Source organism: Zea mays, chromosome 8 (genome assembly GCF_902167145.1).
Source record: "Zea mays cultivar B73 chromosome 8, Zm-B73-REFERENCE-NAM-5.0, whole genome shotgun sequence".
NCBI lineage: Eukaryota > Viridiplantae > Streptophyta > Magnoliopsida > Poales > Poaceae > Zea > Zea mays.
Window position 1 is genome coordinate 138,279,886 of NC_050103.1, and position 18,094 is coordinate 138,297,979.

The following is an 18,094-nucleotide window of genomic DNA, read 5'->3' on the forward strand; positions in this document are numbered from 1 at the left end:
TTTTATCTCTCTAGATTCCTCATCGTTCAAATGAATATAGATATAAAAACTACTCACTTCGTTCTTTTTTATTTGTCGCGTTTTAGTTCAAAAATAAACTAGCCGTTGACAAATATTCGAGAACGAAGGTGGTAAGAGCTAAAACAAATACTATCTTGTGAAAGAGGGAATAGATGTTTTATAATTTCTATTTTTGGTTCTTTGTCATTTGGGTTTCCTCTCAACTTAAGGACAATGGCTTCCTTCAATATATATTTATATGTACCACTTATATCAACAAAGACAGTTTGGCCGAGTGGTCTAAGGCGCCAGATTTAGGCTCTGGTCCGAAAGGGCGTGGGTTCAAATCCCACAGCTGTCAAATATTTCTTTTGTCCATTTCCATCCTCAGAGTTTTTCCAATGCTACTTTTATGTCATGCTATCAGATTTTCAGTAGAACAACTCCATATGGGATTAAAGATTTGCTAGATTTCCATCCTCTTTTTCAATGCTACTTTTTATATCATCCTATCAGGTTTTCGGTGAACTATATGGGATCAGTGCTAGCATGAGCAATGCTCGTTTTCGTAGGACACACAAAAAAAAGATAAAAGGTACAAAAAACCATACTAGTAACATAAATGTTTTTTTCTAACAAAACTAATAAGAGCTCAAATAACACTATGGCACATTATTTATCAGCTGTCATTTAGATGCAGGCGGCAGAGCCTCTACGCTGAATGCAGCTTACCCTTGCACAATTTCCCATCCACACCTGATTCAATTTTCTGATGTCTGCATGGCAGCAGCATCCACAATTCCACATCGTATTTATTTATATTTTGCTTGCCTGTAATATACATCTGCTACGCAGAATCAATATAATGTAATGAATCAATAGGTACAGCTTCTAACACACAACCCTTCTGCTCTGCTATTCAGCTACCATGCATGGCTCACAATCATGTCCACTATCTAAAAGCTAATATCAGGATTCAGCTACCATGCATGGCTCACAATCATACATCATCACAATGCTTTGCTGCTCAACCTGAGGCAGACTATGACAAGAATATAGCATCTTCCAACATAGCAACGCTGCCACTGTCTACGTTGTCCATACACAAACAATGGCAATGTGCTAGCTGCTTGCTTTTGTACATGCAGCTGATGGTGCATTTAATGGCATCAACTCCTAATGGGCACCATCACTCACTGCTGGATCGCACATAGCTCCCAGTTCCCTTCGCCGTCAATGAGCTTCAGCTCCAAGGCATGGAAGGGTATCAAAGCAGGCCTCTGCCATCAGGGAAAAGTTTCAACAACACAATCAATTCATTTCATAAAGCAAGATGTCAACAAATTGATAGCAACTCCATCATCTTTTTTTTCATGACTGTTCACTGCCATCAGAAATTGTATCGCAGGGACTGTCCAAATGCTTACTTGAGAGGAAGTGATCACAGTTATGCCCATGCTAGTTGCAAGTCTGTACAGATGCTCTTCGACATCAACACTCGTAGCACTGCAATCATCAAGCAAGAATTTAGAACCCACAGTAATTGATAAGAGAGAAGGAAATGCAATAAATCAAAAGGAACATTGTGACAGAACACGTACTTGGTGCACTCGTCCAGGATACCAAACTTAGGATGATGGAAAAACAAACGAGCCTAGCAAAAGGAAGAGATTGACTTTTCACTTAATAGCGTATAGAACGAAAAAGGAACAAATAGATGTGCTCTGCCAGTTAATACCGACCATTCCAAGCCTCTGTTGTTCCCCTAACGACAGAACATCTTCCCAGTTTGGTGTAGAATCCCACCCTTCCCTTTCTAGAAGATACACCAGCCGAACATTCTCTAGAATTGTCTTCAGGTGATCATCCAGCAGCATGGAGGCACTAGAATTGTTACCTGTATTACCACAGTTTTCCCGTTACCAGGTCAAGCAATGATATAATCTATTACTTCCGATCAACTGGCGTGCTCCTAGCTAATCATAATACAAGGTTCTTACTAATTCAACAAACATCTATTTCAAGAAGGTGGGCCTACCAGATCTATGTAGCGAAAGAACTTTTATCTTCGCTTCCTCCCTTGAGAGAGGGTATATGATCTGATCCCGCAGAGTACCTAGGCTGGTATATGGGCGCTGAGGAACGTGAAACATCCCTTCTGAGGGCTTGGTAACTCTCCCAGAGAAGGTGGGCCAGAGATCCCTGAGCACTCTAAAAATAGAACTCTTTCCACTACCATTGGGACCTTCAGCAGAAAAAAAACGGATCATGACAAAATAAGCTCACTGCTGACAAGATAGAGAAAAAAGTTTGCCTGCAGGAAGACTGAATACCGGTCAGAAGAAGGCTTTTCCCTTGTACCACATCGCACGAGAGTTTTCTAGCCAATAGCTTCTGTGATGGTGTTACAATGTCCACTTCATGAAACGAAATCGTTTCTTTTGAGGCTGCACTGATGGCATTGGGAGACACCACAGTATCTGGGGGACATTGATTTTAAAAGCAATTTCAGAATAATATTTTTTTTTCTCAAACAGGCAGGGGAGTTTATATTAATGAGAGAGAAAAAAGGGAAGAAAGCCCGTACAAGGCAACCATTACCTCATCTAGGAAGTAAGAAAATGTTGCAAAAAACTTAATTAATGGTCATATCGTTTTTAACATTCTCAAGGTGGTTGAAATGCAATTATTATCTTTTCTGCCAGCTCCTGGCATTGAAACAAACCCACAACAGCTGACAAAACCTTGAGAACACTGCACGGTTTTCAGCCCATTGCTATGCAGCATCACTATTAAACTTGGGATGATGAAAAAGGTAAAAAATTGCTATAAGGATGTTTTCTTATGGCAAACATGTAGAAAACTCCTAGGAAGTGACAAGCTGAAGCATAATAAATATTCTGTACAAAAAATGCCAGTAGATTTTTTTAGAGCAAACATTGCACAACCTGACATGCCAGCAACAATAGGATAATTACCACCCTAATATATTATGTTTAGTGCTAGACTAATATGCACACATGACAAACCAACTATATAATCATTACTGAAAAATATTAAAACTGGAAATTTAAATCGATTACTATTGTCTATTAAATCCAAGCAAACTGAACTTACTTCTTTGAGCGAAGCGTGTAAACTCCTCAAGCTCAAAGATCCGGTTAATGCCACCAGAAAGTTCAAGGAACTTCTTATGTAACTCAAGAATGTCGCCGAAGGCTATGAAGCTCTGTGACACCACTGAAGCCAAGAACCGCAGAGCATGTGCCAACTCTCCTGTTGCACGAAGCAAAGGAAAAATGCATTTCCGGATGCTCATAAGATGGAAACTAATGTATTTTGGAAAAATGGAAAAGTTTTGAAGAGTAGCAACCTTGAGTTGAGGTTAAAGCTCTATCTCCCTTGTGCTCCAAAGCATACAACAGACTCAGACCCCACGTTACATTGTGTGGAAGTTGCTTTGTTACAAAATCATCAACAATACCATAAAGCCACTGTTTCCTCAAAAGAATCTTTGAGTGGTTAATTAACTTGACGAATTTAGCCTCAACCATCTGAAATAAGAGAAGAATAGATAAGATGCAGAAACTTAAGGTCATCACATTTAACAAAATAAGGGTAGCAGAAGCTATTGGGGAAATCTTTACCAGTTCGAAATTGTAAACATAACATGTGCATAGAAGCGTGAATACAATGGAAAATATAGGAAAGGCAATAACAGTTTTTACAAACACTAAATGATCTCTGCAAGTGCCACAGAGATGCATCAGAAAATGGAATTGCTGTTATGCATGTATGAGAGAGGAGAGAAAGAGAACCTTGTTATGGCCCACATTATATCATCCTATCTCTGTCCCCGTGACATTTACTACTCATCTATTTCAGTTTGTCCTGTTCACCCTTAACAAGATTTATCTTTTTTTTTTGTTTATCCACGTAAAAATTAGGTTTTAACGTCAACTTTTGTGAAACGTTAACAGTCATCATATTTTGTTTAAAAATATATTTTACGAAACTTTCATCATTATTTTCTACAATTTTATATCTCTGGTGTTATTTTATTATTAAATGTCCCAGACTATAAAAATAATGATTAAAAATTTATGATATGTTTTGTTAATATAAAAATTATGATGTCGTCCATCATCTCACAGTTTGAAATCAGGCTCAACTTCTATGCAGAGAAACAAAAAAAAAACTTGTTAGAGGGTAAACTCAACCAACTGAAATAGTTGGGGAGAAAGTCGAGCCAAATGTTGGTTTAGAGGGTTAACTGGATGTAGGCCAAAATTAAGGGAGTATTTTGAACTTTTCCCTAAACAATTCTCATTGTATGAACTTGGGCACTATCCATTTATGTGGGAAACCCTAACCCTAGAATAGGGTTGGGAGTTGTATTAATGATGGCACTCACCGCTTTTTCTCTTGAACCACCACCAAAGAAAGCAATTGATTCAGCATGTGTCCGCAGTCTCGAGTGCATGAACCTTATAAATGTTCACCAGATTAACATCTAGAATCTTTAAATGGCATGAATATTGCTCTACTAAAATGCAACAACATATGCAGTATTTTACCTGAATGTTCCTTCAAGTTCTTGTTCTTGGCCTGAGAGATGACCGAAGTCAGGGGATATAGCTCTAAGAAAGCCCAAACCCAGTAGCATGTAAGCATACAGTATAGCAACTCCTCTTCGTCCAGATAAAAGCTTCATTCTCCATGTAAACCTGGTGAATTCAGATGCAATTAGCACAATGAATTCTAGGATGCTAACCAAAACTCAAACCAAGTTCATGGTTAGCAATAGGTACAAGGATACTCACCAAAGAATGTCAACTAGCGGTTTTACCATTCCAGTAACTAGGCCAGCAAGGTCAGTGGTCAACTTGTCTACATCAAGTGTTAATCTTTGGTCTGCATCAATGCTTTTACCTGACATGTTGAATACCTGAAATCATACACCATTATAACTTATTAGCTTCAATCACCCACACTATTACCGTCATGAGATATGCAATCTTATTCGCACAGCCAGAACCATAGCATAACAAGATAATACAAGGCATGGACATAGTTAGGAAAGCACCAAAATGCATTTGACCATAATTCTGTCCGGACTCCGGACCACAATAAAGCGATGTAATTTAACAGAATATACTCGTGTTCTGGTAGGATAATGTGCAGTGAATATTAGAGTCCAACAACAGAAAGGTTATCTTTGCCCCTAGAAGTGTTATGCAGTTTTCTCAAGGCCTGTTACTTCTTTCTTCCTGCCCATCCCAACCCTAACACAGTTATCACCTTTGACAACTAGCCAACTACTAACAGCACCATAAGACAGCATGATGGTCAGGCCATCTCCCAGCACTTATCTTCTTCATTTTCACATAGTAGGAACAAATAAACGCATTGGAATCAGGACATGGGACCAAGTTCCATATCAAACTGTCAGACATATTTCCTTGCCATCTTTTTCCTCCCGTTACCTACACCCTATTTTTCCAGCCTGGGCCAACACAAATTTGATGTGCCTGCTGGAGTGCTGGAGACACAAAAATCTTATCCCATTAATGCAAAGCATTCATGTTGCAATTTCTAAAGCATTTTGAGAAGGTACAGTTTCCAAATTTGGAGTATTTTTATTTTATTGTTTAGCCAAAAGGAGCACTTTAGCTATCTTAAATGTGTACTTCTCATTTCTCAATATTGGGTACATTTCAGTAGAAATATCAAGCACTAGCCTACCTTGCCAATGAAAACCCATTATTCAAATTCAAACTGCTGGCTCCATAGGCCGTATACAATTACTCAGTAGAATAGTTTGACCAAATAAGCATGCCTACCAACCCCAGTATTTCATTATGAACAAAATAGCCTCCAACTCTCTACTAGTACAGACTGTGCAGGTAAATAAATAATGTATTAAAATGAAGCAGAACAGCTGCCACACGCACACACCACCTACAGAGTCTTTGGGTACCATAACTAGAATATAGAGAAGCAATAATGTATGACAGGTTAATAAAAAAGGAAAATAAAACAATAATGTGTTTGTGTTTTTTCTGATTGAGGATATACCTTGTAGAATGCATTCCTTTTCAAATAATATCGAAGCATATGATTGGTCATGCGAATTCGCCATCCAAGGGCAAGTTTCGCAGTAAGGGTCCTGCACAGATATGAGACCAAGAAATTAAAGATGTACACAAGTGACCTTAAATCCCCCCAGGCTTAAACTTGGATGTCCCAAAAAAATGTATTTCAAATACTACATTAAATACTTCCCACTAAAGAAAACTTTGATTGTATAGTTTCTTTATTGAAACTTGTGATGACTAGGTGATAGTTCATTATACAAGTCACTGATTAGAACACTGCATGTGCTTCGTTAAAATTGAAGTATATGGTGATTGTTTATTACTCACTGCATGTGCTTCGTTAACACTGCATGCAATTAACACTAAAATCCGATACATGGCAAACAAGCAGCTTCCTAATATTAAGATAACGTAATAATGATCCAAAAAATCAACAACGTCCTATCCTTATATATTCCTATGGGAGATGCAGCCATCTTGCTGCATTTCAAGTTGTCTCTTGGTACTTGCAGCTAAATGGCTGATGCTCCACATGAACTAATGCTGCACCAACAAACCCTGTGGCCTCCATGTGTAATAATCACTCAATGACAAATCTCTTAAAATAGAGTTAACCAATAATTACCTGAGAGATGGTGCCACAAAAGAATTTGCACCACTTTGTAGAATACTGACACCAATCAAGCGAATAAAGGCATCTTTGTCCTGTTCCAAGACAAACTTCACAGTTGTCCCTAGTAAGATTTGAAGTATCATATGAGAACTACACTTGCAGCTTTTCTAACAACGGAAGATAACAGAGGGTTAAAAGAACAACCATTCAACGAAGCAATACGATCAGAGATCCATGTCCGAGAGAAAACAAGTACAGCGACAGCAAGCAACTGCCCGCCTTGTTTATCAAATAGTCTAGGAACCTGGTGAGCAAAGTAAATGAGAATAGAATAAGAATTTCAGTGTATTAGCACAAGGGACAAAGTTCCTAGAGATAGTTTAGGGTACATCAGATCTATGTGTGCAACCTTCGTTTTTCTAATAGTTACTGAGTTTGTAGAAAAATTAATTGGTTATTATACTCAAAAGGTTATTAATTATTATAGCATATATAGCTTTTGTTCAAACAGAGAGCAACTTGTTACCAACAAGCAAAGGTACCAGAATTCTACAGTGAAGGCTGAATATGAATAGTTGGAAAACACAAATCTAAAGAGGAATTGTGAAGCACAAAGGAGAAGAGCATACCAGTATTTTTAGCATTGCAGCTACTCTGAGAGGCAAAGGTCTTGGGTGACATCGTAAATGTGGAATTCGAGGTGTCCGTGCTGGATGTTCTATTTCCACCTCAGGGGAAGTTGCTATAACCTCTGTACAATATGGATGATCCTTGGACCCCAATGAAGCATTGCTCTGGTAAGAGAACCCCATAAAACAGCAGAATTAGAAAAAATGTTAACAATGATGGAAATTGGAACAAAAATCCAGAAGACCAGAATCATATACCTTTGCCCTGCTCATAAAAGCCCTTTGAACAGTCAGTGCGTCAGATTTACGATCAGTTTCTGATGATGAAAAATCAGATTCTTCGGTGGAAAAGGACGAATCATCCCTGCAAAATTAGGTGTATTACTATTTTTTAGTGAACCAATTTTTGGAAGAACAAACATTTGACAACTTATCTCAAGGGCTATAAGTTTTAACCTTCTATGCTGAACATTCCAACCTCCTTCACCGTCCAAGGATAAAACAATATCATGAAATGCAACTAAAGCTGGTCGATGAGATATTGTTATGCAGGATGTACCCATAGCTCGAACTTTTTTGCAAAAACGTTCTTCCATGTCGGTTGTCACAGCACTAGTGCACTCATCAAGGATGGCAAACTTTGGCTTATGGTAGAATAACCTGGCCATTCCCAATCTTTGCTGTTCACCGAGGGACAGCTCATCACCCCAGTTAACTTCCTTATCAAGAGGATAGCGTTCAAGCAAATATTCCAGGTCAACCTGCAAAAGGAGCATGGTTAGAAATCCCACTAGGTTCATATACTCAAAAGTTGTAGTCAAGAAGCCACAATATCAAATGTAAAGCACAACTTGAATAGCATTACATTCTTTAGAAGGTCCACCATTCCATCATATGTAAGTGGTTCAATCCCCTGATCTGCCGTAAGAGGATAGATTAGCTGTTCACGTAGTGTTCCAACAGCTGTGTATGGTCTTTGCGGGACATAGAAGATCTCCTTATTTAGATCTGAACCAACACCAGGTTTAACAATGTGGCCAGATACCAGTGGCCATAGACCCCCAAGGACCCGAAAAAGGGAGCTTTTTCCGCTACCATTGGGACCTGGAAGGAGTGTAAATCCGTAAAATTGTTAGCACAGTGGGACATAAGATTTTCAAACATACATTTTGTGCAAAGATGTATACATATTGGGAGTTTGAGATCGTAACAAGACCAAAAAATCTAAGATCAAAGAATACATGCAAGACTCGCTCAAAAAAAAAAAGAATATGTCCAAGACATTTTAACACTGTCCTCTGTCCTCTCAGAGGGCGCATGACATGTAAAGACTTCCATCACATCATATCTGACATTGCTACTTCATTATCACGCAATCAAATAGCTGTAGATGATTCACAAATGGTTTACAACATATTAAATAGAAATGAACATCAAGCTAAGGATACATAGTTGTAAATTCGCATATCAGCCCATAAGTTAATTCAAATTTCATCACAGAAACCAACGTGATAGTTAAGTCGCAAGTTTAAATTCAGAATAGCAAATGCTTTATAGAGGATTACCAGTGATCAAAAGATTAGAACCAGTTTCTACCCGAAGAGTCAAATCGTCAACCAAAACATTACCTGCAGGTGTGACTACCTGCAACCATTTGACATCAGAAGTAGGAAATACATGGCAAATAAAAATGAATATGACTCAACCAGCATGTTATTACCTTAACATCTGAAAATTCTATATGGTTTGCTTCACTGACATAATTTCCAGGAGAACTGTGATCCAGTGATCTATCACGAACCCCAGACAGCTCACGTGAAACATCCAATAACTCACGAATCCGGTCTGCATAGCCACTGTGAAATTACATTGAAAGTCCATACGCATCACAATCATGACGGTGCAAAGTTTAAAACTCAAAAGCAGAAGAGCATAAAATGCATCTGGAACACAAAGCACAGGACTCCACCAAAGTATTCCAAAGAAGTTACAATGTTTTTTGTATGTAAGTCAACATTCTCCAGCTGTGCTATGACTAAAGTATGGTTCCTACCAAAACGATCATAGATCAAGTATTGTTCCTACCAACGCAATCATAAATCAAGTATGGTTCCTGCCAAAACAGTCATAAATCTGTGGCGGACATCAGTGCAAAACTTTAATGACACTGAAATTCTCGTATACTGGAATGTAGAAAAGCCACCTACACAGCATGCAACAGGTCAAATCATATAGAAAATAATGTCATAATTGGCAGAATTTGAAAACTAAAAGGGCATATTGGGAGAGGATGTTAATGATTTCCAGTCTCCGTCAAAGCACTAAACAAAGTGGCATAATGTGTCTTCTTGACTTCTTCTTGGAACCATATTAAACCATCAATCAAACAAAAAATAGAAGTGAGATTCTTCCTTCATAAAAAACAGATCGTAAAAACGGTTCCATGAAATAAAATTATTCTCAGTCAGCATTTGTGAGAAATAATGGAACAAAAAATGTCACATTGCCAATTGCAAGAAAAAATGAAACCAGACTTAATTGGATGACGTGCACCATAATCCAGCAACTTTTTGAAGCAAGGTGCCACCTTCCACGATTCAGATCTACCAGGTAGCAATTTCTAAAATAGGTGGAGAACTGCACCTTAGAATATTTAAACGTCTTGTGCTGATAGAAAGGATTCCAAGAGACTGAAACAGTGATATGATCACGCTTGTGTGATATCGAAGATTGCTCAACATTTCAGCCCTTCCAAGTGTAGATGAATCAGGTCTAAGGTTGCCAGAGAAGAAAGGTTCTATAATAAGGACAACTGCCACAGTAGCACCAAAATACTTCAGAAAGAAATCTTGAATCATGCCGAACCACCAGTTTTCATGACGCACAAGATTCAGGTGCTCAACAAGAGCCTCAAACCGCTGCATAATATGAGATGCTTCTCTGTTCTCACCGCCATAAAATGCCACACTCTCAGCATGTGTTCTTAACCGCGAGTGAAGTTGACGATAGTCTCCTTCTAGTTGCTGTTCTGTAGATTTCAGCTTCCCAAAAGCAGGAGAAAAGTTCTTTATTACCCCACCAGCAACTAGAACATATGCCTGAAAGCATTTGCATATTAATAGCACCGAGTAGTTAGTGGGTGAGAAACTTGTTGCCGTGATACATTATAAAAGCACTAAGGAAACAGCTTCAATAGAGGTATCATCGTCTATGGCATATCGTATGTGTAAACGAAGTACCGCTGCTGAAATTTTGTAACGAGAATTTTACCATAATCCAGAACACGTATTTTGGACTGGCATAAGAACAGAGACGCCACGTGTATATTAACCCTTCTGCAACTGCAGCCAGATCATCTTGTACAAGTTCACCTAGTTCAGAAGAGAACTTTGGGATATCACTAGCAATCCTTTGCTCCGGATTTGATATCCGATGATCCACATGTGAGATCTTGTAGTAAACCATATTCTGGACATATAGCAAACATGGGTGTCGAATGTCTTGTTAATACTATACTTAAAAGGGAGAATTATTAGATTAATGGAAAAAAATTAACTGCTAAACTGTGTGTTAAAAAATTAAAGCATGAGTTCGAGCAATTGCATTCTCATAATAAGACATAGAGGAAATAATCTAGTTGCTAGGACTGGAAATGACATAAACTTCACAGCCTTACTGAGAAATTAATGCTGATCAAGAACTAAAATAGTAGTAAAAATTACTGCCAAACAGCATGCTGATTCCAGTTAGGAAAAATAGTATGCAAGTTTGTTCACGGACCAACCTAATACTGTAAATGACTATCATAGAACAGAATTCATCTTAAATAAATTGTAGCAGAAGGGTACACGACGAAACAGAATCCCCTGTCTGCTGTATTTTATGGATTTTTTTTCTACAATATAAACAACTAAAGTGTTTTATTGCATGTAAACCTTTGCTGCAGTGGTCACTATGTATAACACTTATAAATGGTCACTATGTATAACATAATACCAACAAAACTAAATTAGTGCACTGATAGATACAAACTTAGGAAATAACTTTTCTTGGAATTCAATTTTGGAATGCTCTTCATGGTACCATTCTGAGGAAACAATGCAATTGAGAAATGTGTGCACTATGAAGGGAGACAAAATGAAATTAAGTAAAAAAGCAGAACTGCAACATGTGTACCTCAAAGTAATCAGCATGGGCGATATCTGTTAGAATTTTCTTGAAACGCAAACTTAAAGAGCCTGTTAAGTATTTTGAGGTCTGATATAATGTTGATTGGAGGAAACATAGCGTAAGATTTTCTATGATCAAGCGTGTAAATGTTGGGATGCGCCGAAGAAATGCTGCTTTAAACAAAAACCCTTGAACTCTTGCTAATCTATGCCCTACGGCTGTACGCAGCACCTGCAGAAACGCACAGGTCGGTGAGAATAATGCATCTAGATCATTAGTATATTAAAGCTTCAAATGCTGTTTAAACCCCCCAAGGTAGTTTGATGACCATAATTTAAAAAAAACCAAAGTTTCTAGCCACAATAGTATCATTTTATTAAAGGACTGCATACATTCAAACTTCAGCTGGTGAACATATAGAACTACATTATATCTGTACTGTTTGTTTTATGTTTTTTCACTAAAAAATGTTTTTGCTAACTTTCTACATAAGCATGTGATTATTAAACTGCTTGCCTCGTTGAGAAATTACAATGAGTAAATACAGATATACTAGTTACTCATGGTTCCTTTATATGATAGCAGCAGTAGGGCACTAGTAACACTGGGACCACTTGTGTGTATGCAAGAGCGAAAAGCAACGAAGAGTAGAGATCTCTGAAACAAGTACATCGCTCACAGAGGAAAAAATGGTAGAACCTACCGATGTTAATACCAAGCATAGAAGGTAGCGCGTGCCACTGGGCCCCATCTTCTTGAGTAGGATAGAAGCGAGGAAATGCAGAGATTTGAGGCCACTCCTCCTCTGGTCCGCTGCAGCCAATCCACCGCCGGCACCGTTCTGGCTGAAACCATCCCCATTGGCGGCCAATGCACCGGCTCCGCCGCTGCGACTCGCCTCCGGGCGCCTCCTCCGCCGGCGGCTCTGGCTCGAGCGGGCGTACGCCAGAGCTCCACCGGCAAGCACCGCGCCGGAGACAAAGGCGAGCGTCCTCCTGGTTGGTGGCGCACAAGTGAGGAAACAGGCGCGGCAGGAGGACAGGAGACAGAATTAAAGTAGGGAAGTTGGCGAGTGATCCGAGCCATCCGACCGACCGACCGACCTCCTGGAAGCGAGAAGCCCCCGGCCGCGGTCCGTCAGCTGCAGCAGCTGCAGAGACGGCATGGTGGTGGCGGCGCCGCGAGACGGCGAGCTCCCCGAGATCTCAGCCTCACGTGCGGCGACCGGCGGCCAGGCAAGGAATCACGGCGTCCCTCCCCCGTCGCCACGGAGCATGGCGGCACCCGAACCGGAAGACGCCGTAGAGAACCACCGGCGCACCGGCAGGGCGGGCGAATCCTGCGGCAGCGGGGACAGTGAGCGGAGGCAGGCGAGAGCGGCGCGTGGAATCGATCTCGGCGGCCGGAGAGATCTCCCGACGGCGACGCGGGGCCGAGCAGAGGAGCAGCAGTAGATGCCGCGAACGCGAAGCAATGGGTGATGAGAGTACAGGGGAGGAACGGTTGATGTGATGATGAGATTTAAGCAAGAGAGAGAGAAGAAGGGGGGGCTCAGTCACAGACAGATACAGCGCAGCACTGAGAGAGACTGGTGGTATACTGAGAGAATCCTGAATCTACACAAGTTTTGCGTAAAAACCAACCCGTACGTGGTTCATCGTATTCTAAAACAAGAACAGTCCGACAAGAACAAATAAATTTTTTCCCTTTTATTTCCATGAAAAGTGGGGAAAAAAGATACAGAAATGTCCTTCCTCGAACAAGCATGTGAGACCCCACCACACTAGCGTCAACCAACTAATTAAATGTTGTGATGCAGACAAATAAACATATATTTGTAATGCTAAACAAGAACAGTGCAAAGACCGGGACGGGGAGTGCACCATGTTCGTTGTGGTGTCGAATTTCTTAAGGGATGCATGGATTTGGGTAGCTTTCTTTGTCAAATTGAAGCTGCACTGTAGCAGCTGCACCTAAAGGGCAGCTAAACAACGTTGTTGGGCTAAGGAGCTTTTTTAGACTACACGGCAAGCTCTGGTGAGCTGACACGGCAAGATGCAGACCGTGTTGGGCATGCAGTTATGTGGTTTGTGGTTAAAAACCAAGTAAGTAACATAAGACATAGCATATAATTAGGTCAGTGCACGTGCGTTGCAACAGAAAATATATAATACCATAATAACTAATAAACAAATGTGTGTTGTACTGTTATAAGATGGAGGATGGCGTCCTCGAGCTGTCCGGGATGACATCGAAGCAAAACTCGGCCTGCGGTCGAGCGCGCCCACCCGTGGTAAGAGGTCGCCCGTCTGCGAGACACGCGAGGTGGAGGGCGGGGGGCAATCTCATGGAGAGGGCAATCTCCAGGGGACGGTGGTGGAGTGGCGGCGCGCGGTAGAGAAGGTGTACGTGGGAGCTTGCGGAGGGACAACGCAACAGGCGATAGAGCAGCGTCGGAGTCGGTGTCCATCGGACCTTCGCGCTGCGGCGACGAGAGGGAGAGGCAGGGCGCCGAGGACGACCTCGCCTGTGCATTCACGCGAGCGAGACTGGGGAGGAAGAGGCTATCTCAGTTGGGGGCATCGATATTGTGCCTTGATGGCGGCAACGATGGGCGCGCGAGAGGGGGGGCATCGCGAGAGGACAGGGGCGGGAGCATGGCCTCGTCCCTATAGACGCACACCCTTCCACGCTTAATAGTAGAAGGGACTACCAGGTTATCATTTTTTTTAAAATCAAAGGGATGGGGCACATTGAAAGTCGCCTAGAGGGGGGTGAATAGGTGGAATCTGAAAATTATAAACTTAAGCACACACTACAAGCCGGGGTTAGCGTTAGAAATGAATTCGAGTCCGAAAGAGAGGGGAAAACAAATAAACCAAGAAATAAAGCGGATGAACACGGTGATTTATTTTACCGAGGTTCGGTTCTAAAGAACCTAGTCCCCGTTGAGGTGGTCACAAAGATCGGGTCTCTTTCAACCCTTTCCCTCTCTCAAACGGTCACTTAGACCGAGTGAGCTTTCTTCTTTACTTCTCACGGGTCACTTAGATCCCGTAAGGACCACCACACAATTGGTGTCTCTTGCCTTGCTTACAAAGCACTTGAGAATAACAAGAAAAGAAAAGAAAGCCAACCAAGCAAACAAGAGTAACAAGAAACACAAGTGATCCTCTCACAAGCCCTAATGCGCTAGAGTTGAATTTAGGACTTTGAGTGGGTCGATCGCCGGACACAGTACGGTGGCACACCAGACAGTCCGGTACGCCAGACCAGGGCACTCTTGGTTTCTTTGCTCCTTTGTTTTTGAACCCTTTCTTCAATCTTTTATTGGGTTGTGTTGAACCTTTATGCACCTGTAGAACATATAATCTAGAGCAAACTAGTTAGTCCAATTATTTGTGTTGGGCATTCAACCACCAAAATTAATACTGGGAAAAGGTTAGCCCTATTTCCCTTTCAATCTTCCCTTTTTGGTGATTGATGCCAACACAAACCAAAGCAAATATATAAGTGCAGAATTGAACTAGTTTGCATAATGTAAGTGCATATGTTATATGGAATTAAACCAATTTAAAATTTTACTAGATATGCATGGATTGCTTTCTTTTATTTAACATTTTGGACCACATTTGCACCTCTTGTTTTGTTTTTGCAAATCTTTTTGGAAAATCTTTTCAAAGTCTTTTGCAAATAGTTAAAGGTATATGAGTAAGATTGCAGAAAGCATTTTCAATATTTGAAATTTCCTCCTCTTGTTTCAAATGTTTTTCCTTTGACTAAACAAAACTCCCCCTGAATAAAATTCTCCTCTTAGTTTTCAAGAGGGTTTTAATAGATACCAATTGGAAGAATAAACTTTTGTGAAAACCAAATAAATCATCATTTTGAAATTTTTTTAAGTTGGTGGTGCGGTCCTTTTGCTTTGGACTTAATGTTGGGGCGAAGGCATAGCCGCCACCCTCCGCTCGAAGCCCTCGCTGGTGCCACTGGTCCGACGAAGACAAAACAGGCAGGGACACCCTTCGCCCGGTACGACGCCAGACGAAGGCCTGCGACGAGGTCCTCCCACCGTGCGGCCTCGTCCTGTTCGGAGGCCCACGTACGATCCGGCCCATTGTAACGGGCCCTGCGCGGTCGCCGTGTGCTACGGGCCTCACCTGTAAAGGCATTCCTGTAATTACGGTCTGTAACCCTGCTTTATGGGAATATTCTGGGGATAACCTGGGTAGCTGAGGGCACATGCGTCCTTAACACAAGGCGCTGGGCGCTCAGGTACCTATAAATACCCCCTCACAGTGCCCGTGAGAGGCTAGATTAACAGAGCTGTTGCCTCCTAGCACGTAACCCTATTGTCACCACTGTTCACCCTTGTTGGCCTCCTTGTGTCAGAGAGCAAGTTCCAACATTTGGCGCCCACCGTTCGTGCTACGACAACACCACCCGCGATGGCACCCAAGAGAGCTAACCCGAAGGCTGACGAGGCTGCGAAGGCAGCACTGCTTGCCGCAAGAAAGGGCAAGGCCCTCGCCCTCACCCAATCCACCCACCAAGAGCCCACTGAAGACAATGTTCCCCGCACCTGCGAAGATGACACCTTCCGCACCTGTGAGCCCGAGGGACAATCGCAGCCGCCCCCAGGCCTCGCCCCACTGGAAGGCGCGGACCTCACCGAGGACGGCGAGGTCCTCGGCGTCTCAACAGAAGAACAGCTACAGCTGCGCGCCCTGCGCCTCAAGAACCGCAATCTCCAGAGGCAGAAAGAGATACTGGAGGCCAAGCGCCAGCGTGTGTCCGCACTAGCCAAGGTACGGCAAATGATACGCGACGAGGAGCAGAAGGCCCAAGACCTCGAGCGCGAGATCGCGCTAATGCAGCGCGAAGGCCACCTCGGCCTCCACCAAGAGCCACCCCTCCAGCAGCGCGCACAACCGGAAGACACGTGCGAAGGCCACCTCGGCCTGCAGCATGGGCCACCCCTGCAACACCGAGCACAGCCGGAGAACCCGCGTTTCCCCCAGCGCGACTACACCTTCCAGCACGCCGCGCCTTTCCAAGGGGTCAACTACCTCGACGAGCGAAGTCCCCTGGCGCCTCACCTGCAAGTGACGCCTTGGCCAGCTAACTTCCGAGCAGGGACCTATCCCAAGTACAATGGCAGCACCGACCCGACGCAATACATAATGAGTTATCAGGTCACCGTTGCATCCGCCGGAGGGGACGACGCCACAATGGCGAAGTCTTTCATCATCGCCCTAGAGGGCCCAGCACTCACCTGGTTCACCAGGTTGCCTCCGCTGTCCATTGATTCATGGAGAAGTCTCAGGGACAAGTTCCTGCTCAACTTCCAAGGGTACCGCCCAGACACTGACGCCTTGGCCGAGCTCTCGCTTTGCAAACAACTGGAAAAGGAGACCTTGCGGGAGTATTACCGCAAATTCCTAACACTCAAGTCACAGCTGCCCTCCGTCGACGATCAGATCGCTATCCACTACGCCATCAGTGGACTTCGTGCCGGCGTCCTCTACAGTCATTGTATCAGAGATCCACCCAAGAACCTCCAGGAGCTATATCAGCTCTTTGAAAAATATGCCAAATCCGAAGAGCTCCACCAGCGCAAGGTTGAGTCACAGCGGAAACCCAAAGACGCCCCGTAGTCCAGCCGCACATGGACGAGGACTCCGCAGCCAGACTCCGGTCGAGACGGCCGCAGTCAGCAGCAAGTGCACAACATCGCCAACCAGCATCCCACTGCTGACCCCCCTCACCGCCAGGAATATCCCCCAGGGCCGCGGAAATGGAACTCGCGGCAGGGGCCGAGGGCGCGCGCAGCCGCCGCGCCGATTCTACTGCCTTTTTCATGGCGAAGACTGCGCCCACCAAACCAAAGACTGCCCCGAAACGAAGGCCACCAGAGACAGAATGGCACGGGCGCAGCCAGCCGACAACCCCAGAATTGTCGCGCACAACTACCAGCAACCCCCTCCATCATATATCCACGCCCCCGCTCCGCATCCACCGCACCACGCTTACCAACACCATCAGGAAGTACAAATCGTACCTCCTCCACCCCCACCACCGCATCGGCAACACCAAAACATCCCCCATGCCCCAAAGCAGGAAGACTTCCCCGAGCAACCATATCGCGGAGTCATTCACATGATAACAGGGGGGTCCAGCACTGACTTCGACACCAAGCGGCAGAAGCGGGACCACTACCGCAGCATCAACCACGTCGCCGTCACTGGCCCAGTCGTGCAGACAAAGTGGTCCCACATACCGCTAACCTTCGACGCACGAGACGTCGACCTGCGCAGCGCCCCCCACATCGACGCTATGGTCATCAATTGCAGCGTGGCAGGCTGGGACTTACACAAAGTCCTAGTCGACAACGGCAGTCAGGCGGACATCATCTTCCTTCACGCCTTCGACCGCATGGGTATAAGCCACAGCCTGCTAAAGCCTTCGGACAACCCGTTGTATGGCTTCGGCGGCAAGGGCACCTTTCCCGTTGGCAAAATAGAGTTGCCCCTCTCCTTCGGTGTAGCACCCAATGCCCGAAGTGAGCAAGTAACCTTCGACAT

The 18,094-nt window shown here is 43.4% G+C and overlaps 1 protein-coding gene and 1 non-coding gene across 2 annotated transcripts; one reads left to right on the forward strand and one right to left on the reverse strand.

Annotated features, from left to right (window-relative positions):
- The first annotated feature begins 281 nt into the window (after positions 1 to 281).
- On the forward strand, positions 282 to 361 carry TRNAL-UAG (transfer RNA leucine (anticodon UAG)). The gene has a single exon. It is a non-coding gene; the product is annotated as a tRNA-Leu (tRNA).
- Positions 362 to 667: 306 nt separating this feature from the next.
- LOC100383831 (uncharacterized) lies at positions 668 to 13,192 on the reverse strand. The gene is made up of 25 exons (NM_001414630.1): positions 12,614 to 13,192; positions 12,214 to 12,505; positions 11,517 to 11,741; positions 10,611 to 10,808; positions 9,984 to 10,438; positions 9,061 to 9,196; positions 8,906 to 8,984; positions 8,206 to 8,444; positions 7,797 to 8,101; positions 7,599 to 7,704; positions 7,341 to 7,505; positions 6,916 to 7,015; positions 6,724 to 6,832; positions 6,079 to 6,169; positions 4,824 to 4,948; positions 4,578 to 4,727; positions 4,415 to 4,487; positions 3,374 to 3,554; positions 3,118 to 3,276; positions 2,334 to 2,480; positions 2,039 to 2,245; positions 1,743 to 1,897; positions 1,602 to 1,654; positions 1,428 to 1,506; positions 668 to 1,280 (listed from the first exon to the last, which is right to left on the reverse strand). The coding sequence occupies exons 1-25, from the start codon at positions 12,673 to 12,675 to the stop codon at positions 1,194 to 1,196; spliced, it is 3,978 nt and encodes a 1,325-aa protein (NP_001401559.1). The 5' UTR covers positions 12,676 to 13,192; the 3' UTR covers positions 668 to 1,193.
- Positions 13,193 to 18,094: the final 4,902 nt, after the last annotated feature.

Bases quoted from the DNA above. Each gene is read 5' to 3' on its own strand.
- LOC100383831 (NM_001414630.1), bottom strand. From the start codon at position 12,675: ATGCCGTCTCTGCAGCTGCTGCAGCTGACGGACCGCGGCCGGGGGCTT. The intron at 10,439-10,610 runs GTAAAATTCTCG...AAATGCTTTCAG, and splicing joins AATACGTGTTCTGGATTATG to GCATATGTTCTAGTTGCTGG. The intron at 2,246-2,333 runs GTATTCAGTCTT...TTTCTGCTGAAG, and splicing joins GAAAAGCCTTCTTCTGACCG to GTCCCAATGGTAGTGGAAAG.